The sequence below is a fragment of the Portunus trituberculatus genome, chromosome 14, assembly GCF_017591435.1.
Source record: "Portunus trituberculatus isolate SZX2019 chromosome 14, ASM1759143v1, whole genome shotgun sequence".
Lineage (NCBI taxonomy): Eukaryota > Metazoa > Arthropoda > Malacostraca > Decapoda > Portunidae > Portunus > Portunus trituberculatus.
The window spans coordinates 19,402,263-19,416,683 of NC_059268.1; the positions used below are offsets into that span (position 1 = coordinate 19,402,263).

The 14,421-nt window shown below is 41.3% G+C and overlaps 1 protein-coding gene and 1 non-coding gene across 3 annotated transcripts in view; both read left to right on the forward strand.

The window, feature by feature from the left end:
- LOC123503709 (insulin receptor-like) overlaps window positions 1–14,421 on the forward strand; it is a 42,178-nt gene that overhangs the window by 18,258 nt on the left and 9,499 nt on the right. For both annotated transcript variants that reach the window (XM_045253689.1, XM_045253690.1), the window contains exons 3-15: window positions 801–895; window positions 1,152–1,288; window positions 4,029–4,221; window positions 4,843–4,945; window positions 5,977–6,122; window positions 6,482–6,614; window positions 6,738–6,845; window positions 10,848–10,992; window positions 12,180–12,373; window positions 12,483–12,657; window positions 12,828–12,979; window positions 13,170–13,337; window positions 14,054–14,246. In XM_045253689.1, the coding sequence (XP_045109624.1) occupies window positions 801–895; window positions 1,152–1,288; window positions 4,029–4,221; window positions 4,843–4,945; window positions 5,977–6,122; window positions 6,482–6,614; window positions 6,738–6,845; window positions 10,848–10,992; window positions 12,180–12,373; window positions 12,483–12,657; window positions 12,828–12,979; window positions 13,170–13,337; window positions 14,054–14,246 (1,942 nt within the window). The remainder of the gene's footprint in view (window positions 1–800; window positions 896–1,151; window positions 1,289–4,028; window positions 4,222–4,842; window positions 4,946–5,976; window positions 6,123–6,481; window positions 6,615–6,737; window positions 6,846–10,847; window positions 10,993–12,179; window positions 12,374–12,482; window positions 12,658–12,827; window positions 12,980–13,169; window positions 13,338–14,053; window positions 14,247–14,421) is intronic.
- On the forward strand, window positions 11,544–11,616 carry Trnar-ccu. The gene has a single exon. It is a non-coding gene; the product is annotated as a tRNA-Arg (tRNA).

A 14,421-nucleotide genomic window follows, 5' to 3' on the forward strand; every position in this document is an offset into this window, starting at 1 on the left:
AAAATCAAAGAATTTAATTAAGTCTTGAACGAAAAAAAGATCACTATTTCTTTTGTATAACTGTGCATCATCCTTACGTTTTAGTGGTCGGGAGTCGATCTGCGAAGGGAGGTAAGGTGAGTGAACACTGCTTGAAGTGAGGATGGGCACGTGGAGGGAACAGAAGGTGAAAGGCTGAGGATAAAAGACGGAGTAACTAAATGACTGGCTTGGCATATTGATGAAGATTTAGTGAAGCTAGTCCATTCTTTTATATACGGCTCTGTGTAGAGATTTTTGTTGGGTAGTCAAGTTTAAAACACTGTTTCACTCAAACCTTGTCTTCCCTTTCCTTTCCAATTGATGATAAAGACTTAAAATGATCAAATGGGAAGCCGTTACCGTCTTCACTAAAAGTTTTCTTACCACGTGGTCGTACTGCCGGCAAAGCTCTCTTTCTCGTGGCTGACTGTTGTCCCTAACATGAACTTCAATCTCTTGGCTCAAATCCTGGCCACGGTCCGAGGGAAGGAAGGCATCTAGTCGGGATGAAGGTTTCCAAATGCCAAAACCAAGCCCTCTATCGGGAGGCACCGTCTTAGCCCTGGACGTAGAGAAAAAAATCTTTGCTGCAAGAACTGTTTGGAGCTATAGAAACTCAGCAAATTGGACTACACATTGCCTGGTGATGATAGCAATGACAAGTTATATCCACTAAAACGCACCAAGAAAAAGCAACAAATTAGATCTCAATTATACGTAGGATGACATTTAGACTGAAACTCCACACCTCATGGCAGCTTTTTGTCTCTCTCCCTCAGCCTGTCCCAGCATGTACTTGGACGCCACCAACTTGCGTGACCTATGCTCCTGCGTCAAAGTGTTCGGTTGTCTGCGCATCTTATTCATCACTTCGGTGAGGCCTGTTCTAATGCAGTGTGTGTGTGTGTGTGTGTGTGTGTGTGTGTGTGTGTGTGTGTGTGTGTGTGTGTGTGTTCAAATTCGAACGAGATGAAATGTAAAACTCCTCACAATTCAGTGTTCATTATTAGTGTTATGTTTTTAATCAACAGAGACATCGTTGGTGTGTGCATGTGTGCAAATCTTTATAATACTAAGATACTTGCACTGACATTAATTTATTTTATTTTTCCTTATTTTCTTATGGGCAGGAAAATAAAAGTGTGAATGAGTACCTGCAGAGCCTTTCGTTCCCACACCTCCGGGAGATCAGTGACTACCTTCTGGTGTACGACGTGGCGGGCCTCACCTCGCTCGGCACGCTCTTCCCCAATCTCTCCGTTATTAGGTATTTGTTGTGTGTCTGTTCCTTTCCACGCCATCTTTTTTCATTGACAAACAAAACAATATGCTTGAAGTTCGCAATGATACAAGTTGATACGTTCCATAATTATGGGTGGTACAGCAAATACTTGTACACTATAACGAAACACAATGAATGAGAAAGAAAATATTGCGTTCTTTAACATCATCATATATACTTTTAAGCAAAAAAAAAAAAAAAAGAAAAAAAAATGTAATTGTAAGTGCAATGAAGCAACCATTGTATGATACTTCTATGCAGTTCAGCAGTAAAAGAAATATTCATGGAATGCAAGTCAGTCACATAAAAGCACAGTATTGCATGCCTGCATTGCAAACACAGCCAGTAAGTACTGACGTATATCTGAGAGAAACATTAAATGCCAGCAGAGTTCAGAAACAAGGAGGGCAATAGTACAAAGTAGGCAGGGGAAAGAGGAGGCTGCGTTGTTTTCTCAATGCTCACAAACTCGCCTTGGTGCATCTTTATTATCGTACACCGCCACACAGCACAAACACGGCAGCGGAACGTGCGACAAGGCGAGCGTTTTGACCTTGCTCTCCGTCACCCATATTTGTCCATAGTCCACTGTCCTCATATCATTGCTATTCGTATTATTCTCCTATAACGAATGATCATGCTCATAATATATATATATATATATATATATATATATATATATATATATATATATATATATATATATATATATATATATATATACATCCTTGTTAATGAGGAACAGGAGGTGGTCGATATGATTCAGAAGATTGCCAAGACAACAAACGTAATGTTTAAAGTCAGGGAAGAGAAATACGAAAGGTTTGTCAAAAAAGAGCATGATATAGACAAGGTCAAGCTTCAGTTAAAGAATAAGCAAGAAGACATCCGGAAATTATGCTGGAAACAAAAGAAAAATCAAGGCACAGTATGGAATAGACACTGGAAAGACTGAAAGTATACGAAAAAGATAATAAAGGGAGAGGACGAAAAATATTTTCTACCAAGACAACCATTGATGGATGGGTGTCCTCCACCAACACCCTTCCTGATGGAGGGGTGTCCCCCACCAAAAATCTCAAAGGAACAAAGGAAGGGTGTTCCTACCAACTCGAGTTCCCAAGATATTTTCCCGACCTCTTTCCTTGTCGCGGCCTCCCGGGTTCGAGGGGCCCCGCATGGTCCCGAGAGCCTGGTTTTGGAAGAAGAGAAAATATCAACAAAAAACTGTATGTGATGCTGATATTTATTTGCGGAAAACAAAAACATTAGAGAGAAAATACGAGTATGTTGAGGTTTCAAGTAATTTCCTTTCCAACTTTTAGAAGAAAGTGTCTGCCCTAAGCAACGTCGGGAGGGTCTCTTCACTGTATAAAAGAGAGAAATTCCCTCGCTTTACAGCGGCGGGAGGATCCATTAATAAGGAAAGAGGTCGGGAAAATATCTTGTGAACTCGTAGTAATTGAAAACGAGAAAATAACATAGAAATCCCGAAAAATTAATTGATGAATTTGTTACTAGTCAGTTAGCATGTACTGAAAGGTCTGCAAGAAAGGATTGCGGCGTGTGTGTGTGAGAGAGAAGCAGCAGAAACAATACACAGGTGACGAGAATGAGTGAGTTTTCTGGAAGACACATTGCAAGAGACAGAAAGTTCGAGGCATTAATAAGCAAATAAATAAATTATATGGATAAATAAAACCTCAATTCTGGAAAACCTAGGTGAAGATCATGTTTGACCAATGAATCGGGAAAAAAAATTGCTGAAATGATGATGTCCACACTAGAATAAAGGAAGAAAGAAAGAGTAAAGGTAGGAAAAATGAAAACAAAACCAATTAGAAGAGGAAAAAAATAGGTAAAACTTACGATAACAATAAATGAAATATCTGTTGTGTCGTCATTTCAGCTGAATATTATTTGTATATTATTTCGATATAAATTTCTCTGACAGTGTAACATAACAACTCATGATAATTGAAGTCAACGAGTTTATTTTTTAGCACCACAAATAAAGCTATATCAAAATTGAACGCAAGTGTCTAAGTGTCTCCTTTCCATGTGTTGTTGTAGTGTGCCTCCTCGTGACGCTGGCAGGCAGAGCAACATAATACTGAATTAACGGTGACGCGCAGTAACTTAGGAACACAAAGGCGTAATGACACGAGAACCATATAAGTAAAGAAAACTGAGAGGGAAGTGTTGCAGTGATGAAATATTCTGATGTGTGTTCACTTGTCTGCTATTCACACACACACACACACACACACACACACACACACACACACACACACACACACACACACACACACACACACACACACACACACACAACAACAACAACAACAACAACAACAACAATAAAAACATGATAATAATATTTTTTTGTACTGTAGTAAAATATTCGAATAGTTTTTATTTTACACTGTTTTTTTCTTTTTCTTCTTTTTTTCTTCTTTTTCTTTCTTTCCTTTTCTCTTTCTTCCTTCTTTCCGTTCACCTTCATTCCTTCTTTCATAGCTTCTTTGTACTCCAGGTTGTTCTAATCCTCCTCCCTGTTCCTTATCTTCTAAATCTTTATGTTATTAGAGAGAGAGAGAGAGAGAGAGAGAGAGAGAGAGAGAGAGAGAGAGAGAGAGAGAGAGAGAGAGAGAGAGAGAGAGAGAGAGAGTGTGTGTGTGTGTTTGTCTTTATCCTATTACATATTTCGTCTCTTTTCTTGTAGAGGTGAGATACTTTTCTTTAACTACGCCCTTGTTATCCGCGGCTTGCCTCACCTGGAGGAGGTGGGGCTGTACTCTTTGACGACGGTGGTGCGGGGGTCCGTGTGGGTGAAGGACAACCCTCGCCTTTGTCATGTGCACACCGTCGACTGGGACAGCCTCACCCTCCACCGCCTCGACCCAAATGTTATCAAGGTAAGTACAATGTTGTCTTTCCTAACCATCCGTGGTGGTGATTGTTATTCTCTGCGTGCGGAGTCTTCTTAAAAGTCTTTGTTATATGATTATTAGAAAGCGTTGACTCTAAGTGTTTTTTGTCTGAAATACACTTCGTTCCTCTTCATCCCACTCACGACACACCCTTGTGCCACTTCACACTATCTTGACCATCTTTATACTATTTCTAAGTGTGTGTGTCAATGCATCATCGCAAACTTGGGCTGGCTTGTAACGTTATTTCCTTATATTTTTGTACGTATACACAATGATTAGGCAGAGAGAATATGATCGCTGATTCTCCTTTCCTGAGGTCATTTTGCCTGGCGAGTTATTGTGCAAAGGAGGAAAAAAAAAAAAAACTTCCATGTTGTGTATGAAAATGGCTAGCACGTTTAACAAAATAGAAAATAATGAAAACGATTCACGCAAAATGGATAATGATTCTTTTGCAGGAAAAATATTCAATAAATAATGAGCTCACGGATCTCTATCACAGATCTCTATTTCTTCCTTCCTTTGTATCTATGGTAGCGCTTTGATGTGACGTGTTATATGAGTTTTTTTTCTTCTATTATATGTATCCTTACTCTCTCGTAGAATAACAAGCCGCAGTCTGAGTGTGAGCCGTGCCCTGAACACTGTCGCGGGCCTCGCCGGTGTGACAGGGCTAGATGTTGGAGTAAAACACGCTGCCAAATCTGTAAGTAATCTTAGCTGTGACCTAGTGTGTGTGTGTGTGTGTGTGTGTGTGTGTGTGTGTGTGTGTGTGTGTGTGTGTGTGTAACGAGGCCAACAGACGCCTGTCAGGTGCATTGCCTTGGTTCTCCCTCATCAGTCTGCCTCGCTGCTCATCACCGCCACCAAGACATGATAGTGGTGGTGGCGATCCTAGCGACTCATGATACTCGGTCTTGCTCCGGGAAGGGTGGTACCCATCCTCCTCCTCAGTGGTGTAATGTACGTACAGTTCTCAGTTTTCCATTCACCACCACGCCTTCTCTTGAATAAACTTCAATCGGAAGCTCGCCTCCCATGTCCTCCGCCTTCTTCTACGTCATCTCCTGGCTGCTCGTTGGGCGGCGCGGCGACGAGGGCGGGCTGCCTTGATCTATGCGCAGGTTGGCGAGCAGCAGTGTGACAGCACAACGATACGGCACGCCCACTAGAGCTGCTACATGAGAGAGAGAGAGAGAGAGAGAGAGAGAGAGAGAGTTAATCTACAAATGTGTGTGTGTGTGTGTGTGTGTGTGTGTGTGTGTGTGTGTGTGTGTGTATATATATATATATATATATATATATATATATATATATATATATATATATATATATATATATATATATATATATATATATATATATATATATATATATATATATATATATATATATATATATATATATATATATATATATATATATATATATATATATATATATATATATATATATATATATATATAGGCCTCTTTGTCCTTTCCGCAACACTATGCATGTGTAGGGCAGTGCAGATTCTCATCTCAGTTTCTCTTTGTACAATAAATGTGTATATGCAAATGTAAAGCATCGAGTGATATATTTGTTAACCAATGTAATATCACAAGTTTGGTACACGGGACAGATTATTTCTCGGCTGCTTAGTTTGCAGAATCAGCAAATTAACCTAGTTTTTTTTCTGGAATTACACTGTGTGATAACTTTGGTGCATTTGGTGCATGTGCGTGTGGGCGTCAGTGTGTTCCGAGAGGTGCCAGGGACAATGTGTTGCCGGGCAGGCCAGCGCCTCCGACACAAGCTCCACCGCCGCCACCGCTACCTGCGACACCCCAACCTGTGTCTCCCCCACACTCCACGCAGCCTGTCTCCACCACTCCGTCCAGGTAAACACACCCACACTCACTCCACTGCACAAGGACGTGCACACACACACACACACACACACACACACACACACACACACACACACACACACACACACACACACACACACACACACACACACACACACACACACACACAGAGCAAACACACGCACACACGCACAGAATATTGCATAAGTCACATGAATTAGTGTTTCCTGTAATTAATTTAATGACAAAATGTTTTAGTATGTCATCAGTAACATCTTCTATCTTCCTTGTAATCAAAGCTTCAGCAATTCATGCCCACTGATACGTTAGTCTCATGTGACATTTTGTGTTATGATTAAAAAATGTGATGGATTTCTACTCTTGACTAGATGGAGACGAGACCCTTGGCTGTGTTGCCAGAGGCTGGCGAGCTGGGAGGTCAGTGCAGGAAAAGAAGAGGAGGAAGTGCACCATCTTTTAAAACATCCAAAATAAGAGAGTGGTGTGAATGTGAGGAGGGAGGTGAGTCCTTGTTGTCTGTATATACATCGTGTGTGTGTGTGTGTGTGTGTGTGTGTGTGTGTGTGTGTGTGTGTGTGTGTGTGTGTGTTTTATAAGGTACTTGACTTTCTCCATTCCATTCAGGAAGCCCCAACCTCTGTCGCTCCCCGGTGGTGCGGAGTGTCAGCCAGGCCCAGTGTCTCACTCACTGCTGTTCACTGGGGAATCTCACCATCCACTACACTGGCGGGGGTGAGTTGTGTCGCATCTGACTGTGTCACCTGAACGACCTACTCGACGGTCTCAGGACACCCCCCCCACCCACCCACATCACCCCCACCACACATAGACACACACACACACACACACACACACACACACACACACACACACACACATAATAATAATAATAATAATAATAATCTTTATTTCAGCTTAAATGCCATACAATGTAAATGGAGATAGGTAAAAGCTATCTTAAATTTAATAAAATACAAAATAAGTTTTTTTTTTTTTTTTTAAATCTCACTAACTTAATACACTCTATGTCAAGTAATTGTCTTTGAGCCCTTGGCTAAAATCTACATACATTTTACATCAACAGTGTCAGTATAACTATTGCCTGGGATGTTGTATATACAGTAAAGTGTCCCACTGCTGCCACAAAGGGGATACCCAGCGGGCATCACTGTTGGTGATACGTTGCACCACTGAGTTGGTCGTTGCAAGTATCCTGCTCCTAAGACTGTAGCAACAACTACGCCTCAATTCGTAGAAACCTTTCATCCTTAGGGTTACAAACATCTCTGAGGCACTACTCCAAGGTGGGATGTTAACGAGTCGGCGAAGAACATTATTATAATTTACTCTTAGCCTATTTAACGTAGAGACTTTCACATTACTCCACAGGGACATGCCATACACATTATAACATAGAGCACGGAACAGTGTACATTTGACGTCGAAGGAACATGACTTAAATTTTCTCACAAGCATATTACCCCTAGCACATAATTTTCTATTTTGATTCATTACATCCTCATCATCTGTAAGATTACTTGATATTATATGACCGAGGTATGTGAAGTTGTCAACAAATTCCAACACTTTGCCACATAATTTAATTATTGGTTTTTGGTATACCGTGGAATGTCTAGAGTTAAACAGCATGCACTTCGTTTTCTTAGTGTTAAATATCATCAAATGATTCCGTGCAAAGGATTCACAGACAGCCAGCATACCACATAGGGCATGACTAGAAGGGGTTATAATGACTAGATCGTCAGCCCATGACAAGTTATTCATTGGGTTATTAGCAATGTGACATCCGAGGTTACTTTGATTTAACTTGATGTTCAGCTCATCCATGAACACATTAAACAGATACGGGCTGAGTATGGAACCCTGACGTATTCCATTCTGCATGTGAAACTTATGTGACAGTTGTTCACCCCAGCCCACACAAATAGTCTGGTTTACATACCAAACTCTTAAAATATTCACAATCTTCCTTGGTACACCTCGTTCTAATAATTTAGTAAACAATTTATAATAGGAGGTTCTATCAAAGGCTGACTTAACATCCATATAACATGCATATACTGGGGAACTTTGCTTATGGTAATAATTTACTATTTCTTTAAAGCTAAAAATACACATATCAGTTGAAATTTGGTTTTTGTATCCAAATTGGTTATCTTCAGTATGAAGTTCATTTTGTATTCTGTTATACATAATGCTCTCAAAAATTTTAGAAAATGAAGATGACACAGTTATGGGACGGTAGTTGTCACTAATTGCAAAATCTAAAAGCTTCCCTTTCAATAGTGGCATGATTTTAGCGTCAATGACAGCCTCTGGTAAAAACTCGTGCACCAAAAAACAATTCGACATAAGCGATAAAAATACTACAATAATAAAAGGACATCTACGATAAAATTCATTGGGTACATTATCAAGACCAACCGCTTTGCCATCTTTCAACTTATCTATAATTGTCTTTATTTCCTCTACTGTAACGTGATCGATGTATTCATCTTCAATGTGGTTATAATGTCTGAAAAATTCCTTTCGATGTGCTTCGTCCTCTAGCGAGTTCAAGATCGAGCCGTACTTGGCCGCCCACATATTGGCAATGTCCTTGTCACCCACCGCTCCACCGATGCGGTCGGGCCTCGCCGCCGCTCCGCCGCTAGATCCTGACACACTTCTCCAGAACGCCCTAGAGTTCCCCGACGCGAGCCTACGTGACATCGCCTCGGCTCGCATCGCCTCTTCGTCGCGACGGCACTGGCGTAAGGCGTATTTGAAGTCTGCTCGAGCTGACCGCATACGCTCGGCGTCTTCTCCGTGCCTTTCTGCGCCTTGACGCCTCCATTGCTTAAAAGCTTCTCGCGAACATCGGTACAGATTCTTTACATGATGATTCCAGCCCGGTATTACTTTGGCTTTTTTACATTCAACACCAAACGTCTCACGTCCCACACGGTTTATAGCACCTATGAATTCGGCCCATTTCGATTCCAATAGAGCCCAATGACAAGCATCGTTACACTTATTTCTACAATAACAGAAATCATACACCTCGTTAAAATCAAATTCCTCTAAGAGATCATTATAAAACTTAGAACATAAACTATCATCTAGAAAATTCCAAAGTATTTTAGAATCGCTATTAGAATTAGGAGTAACACCCTTAGGAAGGCTATTAAAATCCATTGTAACAAAAAGTGGAAAGTGATCAGACAGTGTAGCATCATTATCAATATAAATTTCAGTAATGGCATTATGCAAGCTCGGCGATGAAACACAATGGTCCAACCAAGACTTCTTCAAAGATGAATTGTTCACATGTGTGAATGAATCCTGTGCAAGAATGGCCACATCACTTACAATTAACTCATAATCATTACAAAGGTTAGACAATTGATCATAATATTCTTTTCCCGGTTCAGAATTAAAATCTCCAATTATCACCACACCGTTCACATCATACTCCTCCAAAATACCTTCTAATTTCCCCATATACATAGTAAATTCAGCTACATTCTCTTCAGAATGATATGGTAGGTACACATTTATAAATAAATATTTTAGATTATCACAGTTAATAATAAAGCCAAGCAGTCGCTTGTCATCAAAATTTATGACGTTACCAACAAGCGTAAGATGCTTTCTGTATAGTATACACAGGCCTCCATAAGGGCGACCAATAAGAAGGGAAGAATCACAATTTACAGAGGAAATACAATAACTGTTGAAGTCGTGATGAACATTATCAAATAGATTAGATTCATGTGGCATTGTCCACGTTTCCTGCAAAAATACCAGATCTGCATCTTCACATAACGATTGTATATATGGCAATTTATTTTTCGCACCTTCACAATTGAAAGAAATTAGTCTTTTTGGGGTACCTCCTATCTCAAACCCCACCCGCTAGGAAACTATTGCCCCGAGTGAGGAAGCCCAACCTACACTCGGACCGTGGACAGGATTCCAACCCGTGCGCTTGGAGACCCCTCGGACCCCAAACCACGCATGGTTCCACTGTACCACGGCGGCCCTTTGAAGTGCTGCTCTCATATAGGGAAGCTCATGCCGCACAGTTCTCCTAAACAGCCTCAAGTCAAAACCTTCCCGTCTCATGCACTTTTCTCTTTAACAGATTCTCGAATGTGTCACTAATCGCCACAATGTAACATCATCTCAGTATCTTCTACCATTTTTATTTTATAGTTTCTGCTCTTCTGAATTTGACAACTGATCTCCCTTTTCCCGCGACCTCGCTTCACAGGGCTTTTTACTTTCATCTCTGTTCTGTTCACCTCATTAATGCGAAAAATAACGTAATATATCTATACATAATAATAATAATAATAATAATAATAATAATAATAATAATAATTGAATATTAATAATTGTAAAAAGAATAGGATAAAGAAAAATACACAGAGACACTGCGTTTGTGATAGGAAGGCCAGACAGAAGTTGGAGAGAGGGAAGTGAAATGTGTGTAGGCAGAATCTGACATAGATTGCCTTAGTGCCCTGACAGGCCAATGAGTCAATGGGAGGAACAGTCTTCTTTCAGCAGGGGAGCTCTTACTCTCGTTTGATATAATGTTATAAGTTGTTTGTGCTTTCTTCTTTGTTATTCATTTTATTACCTTGGAGCTCAATAACCATATATGATTTCATTGTAACTTTGCACACTTGAATTAAGATATTCACAGTCCTTACGATTGGTTTACAGGAATGATTGACGGTGAACTTCAAAAGTACTTGAGAAACGTCGAGGAAATCCGTGGATATCTTAAGATCACAAATACAAACGTAACATCTGCCAATATTCTGCCCAATCTTCGAAAAATAGGAGGGCAACATAAAGTTTACGGAAAGTAAGTCTACTTTTCAACCAAATTTGTACCATAAGCTCAGTGTTCTCTGCTGCACGATACAAGCTCAGTGTTCTCTTCTCCTGCTGCACGGTACAAGCTCAGTGTTCTCTCCTCCTGCTGCACAGTACAAGCTCAATGTTCTTTCTTCCTGCTGCACGGTACAAGCTCAGTGTTCTCTCCTCCTGCTGCACGGTACAAGCTCAGTGTTCTCTCCTCCTGCTGCACGGTACTAGCTTTGTTTCTCCTCCTGCTGCACGGTACAAGCTCAATGTTCTTTCTCTCTCTCTCTCTCTCTCTCTCTCTCTCTCTCTCTCTCTCTCTCTCTCTCTCTCTCTCTCTCTCTCTCTCTCTCTCTCTCTCTCTCTCTCTCTCTCTCTCTCTCTCTCTCTCTCTCTCTCTCTCTCTCTCTCTCTCTCTCTCTCTCTCTCTCTCTCTCTCTCTCTCTCTCTCTCTCTCTCTCTCTCTCTCTCTCTCTCTCTCTCTCTCTCTCTCTCTCTCTCTCTCTCTTCAGATTTTTGTTTTATTCACAAATCTCCATTACTTCACAATCCGCCCCTGTGGCCTAATGGATAAGGCATTGGCCTCCTAAGCCAGGGATTGGGGGTTCGAGTCCCCCCAGGGGTTCTAAAGTTTTGATGGATGTAATGACAGGTGGAAATAGGTATAGGTGAGTATGTTCATAAAGGACTGCCACGTGTAGGCGTGGTGGCCTCTTGCAGGTTCCCTCATTTTCTTATGTTCGAATGTAGTCCTTTCTTTTTCCATTTCATTTCACTTGGCCACTCATAGACAACTATTCTTCTGCCTCATAGTCTCCTGCTTCTCAGAAACTTTGCTGACGCTTGCTTGGATGTCCCAGTTTTCGGTATCATGATTCTTTTCTGTATCTATTGATCTGAATATATATCTTAACAAATTAAACGATAACAAGTGATTACAAATAAATGGAAACTCACCAAGCATGGACCATCAGTAAGCTTGCTTCACAGGCACTTGGCGGAACGATAGAGAGCAGCAGATGACTAGGAACACACAGGTACTCAGGCATTAAAGAATATCCAGACTCCTCTTAGTGAACACATTTTCCAGCTATTATTCTGATGACAATATCCATCACCTACCTTTCAGAGTCACAAATATAGTTGGCATGAGTTTACTAGGGGCAGTGTGTTTTGTCTCCCTTGAAGGTTTTCGTTGGTAGTGCTGGACAACCCTCTGCTACAAAGCCTCGACTTCTGGATCCAGAACCTCGCCATTGAGTCCGGGGGGATGTTTTTCCAGAGTAACCCGAGACTTTGCACAGCACACATTCGCCACCTGGCAGACAGACTCAACAACACCGAGGCTGTCATCTCCGCCACCAACGGCCAGGAGATGCTGTGTGAGTGTTACGCCCGCACAGAAGTGTTTGAGAATACAAGCCTTATAGCGAGGTGGACGTGCCCCTCCTGAGACAAAGCGCATATCTTTGACACTTATTTCCTTCACAGGTCAGGAGGAGACGCTGAAGGCCACTGCTCGCCCCTCGCCACTTTGCGGAGAACTTGCAGTCTACGTGGAGTCATCCAGCGCCACAACTAACACCACTTACTACGTCAGCTACAGGGAGGCGCGAGGCAACACCAGCGTCTCCTTCAGCCGTGACTCCTGCGTTAGTGACCTCGTGTGAGTCACCTACGCCTTTATTATCTCTTTATCTCAATTCTCTTTCTTTATTTACTTTTTTTTCCTTGCACGTTATCATTTTCTGCAATTCATGAAATCCCTTGGCTCATGCACGAAGAGAAATCAATGACCACTAGTTTGTACTCTCGCATGGCCTCTACCCTGCGCAGGTGGACAGTGGTGGAGGTGTCTCGCCCTGTGGCTGGAGGGAGGCAGCGTTTGGTGGTGTTGAAGGGCTTGTCCCCTGCCACACGATACGCTCTATACATCAGCACTGTCACAGCGAGGTCCAGCATCATCACAGCAACCACCACACTCTTCAGTGAGTAGACCTATTTGACCCTTCCTGTGCTTGCTGTCTCGCCTTATCACTGCTGACATGGAGAACTCAGTCGTGTATACCAAGGTTTTCATTGAGGTTGTCATAAAAACAATCAATGAAATTTACTCTCTCTCTCTCTCTCTCTCTTTCTCTCTCTCTCTCTCTTTCTTTCTTTCTTTTCCTTTGCCAGACCTCAGTCAGCCAAGCCAGGTGGAGTGGAGATCCCACAACGAGAGTTCCCTTCAGGTGTGGTGGACGCCCCCGCCTCTGCCTCAGAACGTGACCATTTACCAGTACTTGGTGACCGTGCTGTTGCGTCCCGCACCAAGGTCTTCATTTTCATTGGAGTCTTCACGCGGTAAGAGTTACCCACACCTGACTGGTGATACTCACTCGTGTTCATTACCACAACACAATTACTTGGAATTTTCTTCTGGACTTGATTTCTCTCCTAGCTGATGAAAGCTTTCTACATGCTGCTCTTCATCATTTTCTGAGTGTTCTGCTTCTCCACTACTCTTACTCACCCTCTGCACCAAGTATTACTGGCACAGTTCGCAGTGCCTGGCAATGAATCCTACATGGCATGTATTTTTAACACCAAATTATCAATAAATTTGACTATGATCAAATGACTTTCTAAATTTGGAGTATTTAAGTAGAACGCATTTAATTACTCGTTAAATTTCAATACTACGCTTAAATCTATGAAAACCTCTGTACATTTAAATACAGTCCTTATTGCAGAAACATACATAAAACATATTTCTAGATATGAATATATTTACGCATTGATCAGCTTTGCTGACTTCTTTGAATATTTCAACATCTCATCAGAGATATTCACCTCTCTCTCTCTCTCTGTGTGTGTGGAAAAGTGAAATATATTTTGATGGATCTCAAATGAAAGGAAGTCACCTCAACAACATTCCTGAGCTCCTGAGATGTAGCATACGTCACAAATTTTCAAACATTTCCAAAGCGATTTATAATATTTAGATGTTAGTGTTTGGAGTTTTCCTGATTGAAAATATGTCTAAAAATTACATTTCCTATCCAAATCTTATTTTGAAGGCTATGGCAGTGTATCAGAGAGACAAGAATCAACAACCAAAGCACAAGAAATAGACAACGACGAGGTTTGTCCCGTGCCTTCCGAACCTGGCTGCTGTAGCTGTGAGACGCCACGCCCTCAGGAAGCCACACCACAAACAGCTTCTACTCTGAAACACTTTGAGACTTATCTCGCCAACAGTGCAGGAATCAGGTGAGGCTCACGTTTCAGCATTAGGTTCTATAGGTATACTTGTGGAAGTATGATCATTCATGCCATTGTTGACAAAATTTTTAAAGGAAGGACCCCATAACCATATGAGGAAGTATTCTAATCAGTATATCTAACATCATGTGGCAATAATGGATCCAACATCTTAATATAGAAA